The sequence below is a fragment of the Zophobas morio genome, unplaced genomic scaffold (genome assembly GCF_036711695.1).
Source record: "Zophobas morio isolate AGI-343-1 ecotype UQ-CSIRO unplaced genomic scaffold, CSIRO_AGI_Zmor_V1 ptg000021l, whole genome shotgun sequence".
Taxonomy (NCBI): domain Eukaryota; kingdom Metazoa; phylum Arthropoda; class Insecta; order Coleoptera; family Tenebrionidae; genus Zophobas; species Zophobas morio.
Genome location: NW_026972126.1, coordinates 11100519 through 11101877, shown reverse-complemented (window position 1 = coordinate 11101877; position 1359 = coordinate 11100519). Strand labels below are relative to the sequence as shown.

The following is a 1359-nucleotide window of genomic DNA, read 5'->3' as shown; positions in this document are numbered from 1 at the left end:
CTTCGTTACCTTGCCACGTCATCGCAGGTGGAAGGGAATCCATTTTGCTTTGGTACTTCGTGTTGAATGGTGTTGGGGGTTAGTGCTTTCCTCTTTTGCAGTTCGTTTTAGCAACCTTTTATTTGGTGTTACGTTTGGAATCGCATTCGTTGGATCTGTTGGGTCCCCTAAAAGGTGCTATCGCTTGGAGCGCATTTGTGAGCTGTAAAAGATATAGTGCATTCGAGCACTACGACTTTGTCGGATTTTGGGTTAAGGGCACTAGACCATCCCGCTAACATCGGAGAAGCTGCAGTCGATCCGCAGGTAAATCTTTTGATTAGCTTTTCCCTGGCATCCCTTCGAACAGTGGTTATGGTTATTTTCATGTTAACGATAATATTTTGCTACTTACCAAGTGCATGTGACATGTGGAACCCTTGGGGTTGACTGAGTTCGAACATCTTCTCAGACTTTGCTCTCCTTGCAGCTTTTTTTGTTTTGTCGCTGATCTTGCTATTCCCGTGATCGAAAATTGGAGCCAGTTTCGAGTGGGAGAACGAATTCTATGAATTCCAACTGTCGTGGGCAGTTGTGAGCCCTCCCAGAACAGCTGGAGAATCACCAAAAACCTCGACTCGACATCGACTGGAACTTCGCTGCGACGCCGCTGTGTTTCGACATCTCGTCGTGGATATCGAAGGAGGCAGGTGCCCATGGTACTTCCATTCCATCGCATTAAGATTAAGTATTAGTCGCCTTACCTTTTCTTTATTGTATCGCAACACGTTTCGAAGTTCGGCGTAACTAGCACTCGCACATAACCTAGTAATAACAATCGGTAAGAGTGTGACGCTTCGCTCTACGTTAATACCTTCGTACGTACGTTAGGACTACCGAGCGTGTGGCCTACTTCGTTTATCTCATAGCCCTCGAAATAATTAATCAAATCGTTATTCGTTACGACCCCAACTAACTTGTTCGTTTCGTAAACATCGTTCGTATCGCTCGTATTTATCGTTAATTAGTTCATCGCCTTTCGTAATTAAACTATCGTTCGTATTGCTCGTATTCATCGTAAACCGTTAGTCGCATTAAATCGTTATCATTAATATCTCACTCATTTCCTTTTGCTTACTTATTTAGTTATTTATCACTCTTATTTTATTTTTAATTAGTGACCTTAGGTTTTATTGTAACCAATAATTTAAGTAACAGCTTGCAATTACAATAGTTAAATATTTTTCCGGTTTTTGTTGTTGTAATTGTGTCTTAATAAAAACTGGTGGCGCCCTGGCGACGTCGCTACACAAAACAGTGTGCTCTCTCTTCTTTGCGAACCTCTAGCGACCTGACCCTTTGCACCCGCAGGAACTCACC

At 42.8% G+C, this 1359-nt stretch overlaps 1 protein-coding gene across 1 annotated transcript; it reads right to left on the bottom strand.

Annotated features, from left to right (window-relative positions):
- Positions 1-248: 248 nt before the first annotated feature.
- Positions 249-718, bottom strand: LOC135132285 (uncharacterized). The gene is made up of 2 exons (XM_064060317.1): positions 395-718; positions 249-339 (listed from the first exon to the last, which is right to left on the bottom strand). The coding sequence occupies exons 1-2, from the start codon at positions 716-718 to the stop codon at positions 262-264; spliced, it is 402 nt and encodes a 133-aa protein (XP_063916387.1). The 3' UTR covers positions 249-261.
- Between the last annotated feature and the right edge of the window lie 641 nt (positions 719-1359).

What these genes read in the sequence shown, in the direction of transcription:
- LOC135132285 (XM_064060317.1), bottom strand. Translation starts at nt 718, where the DNA reads ATGCGATGGAATGGAAGTACCATGGGCACCTGCCTCCTTCGATATCCA. An exon ending in CCACATGTCACATGCACTTG is followed by an intron (nt 340 to 394) that starts GTAAGTAGCAAA and finishes CACTGTTCGAAG; the next exon opens with GGATGCCAGGGAAAAGCTAA.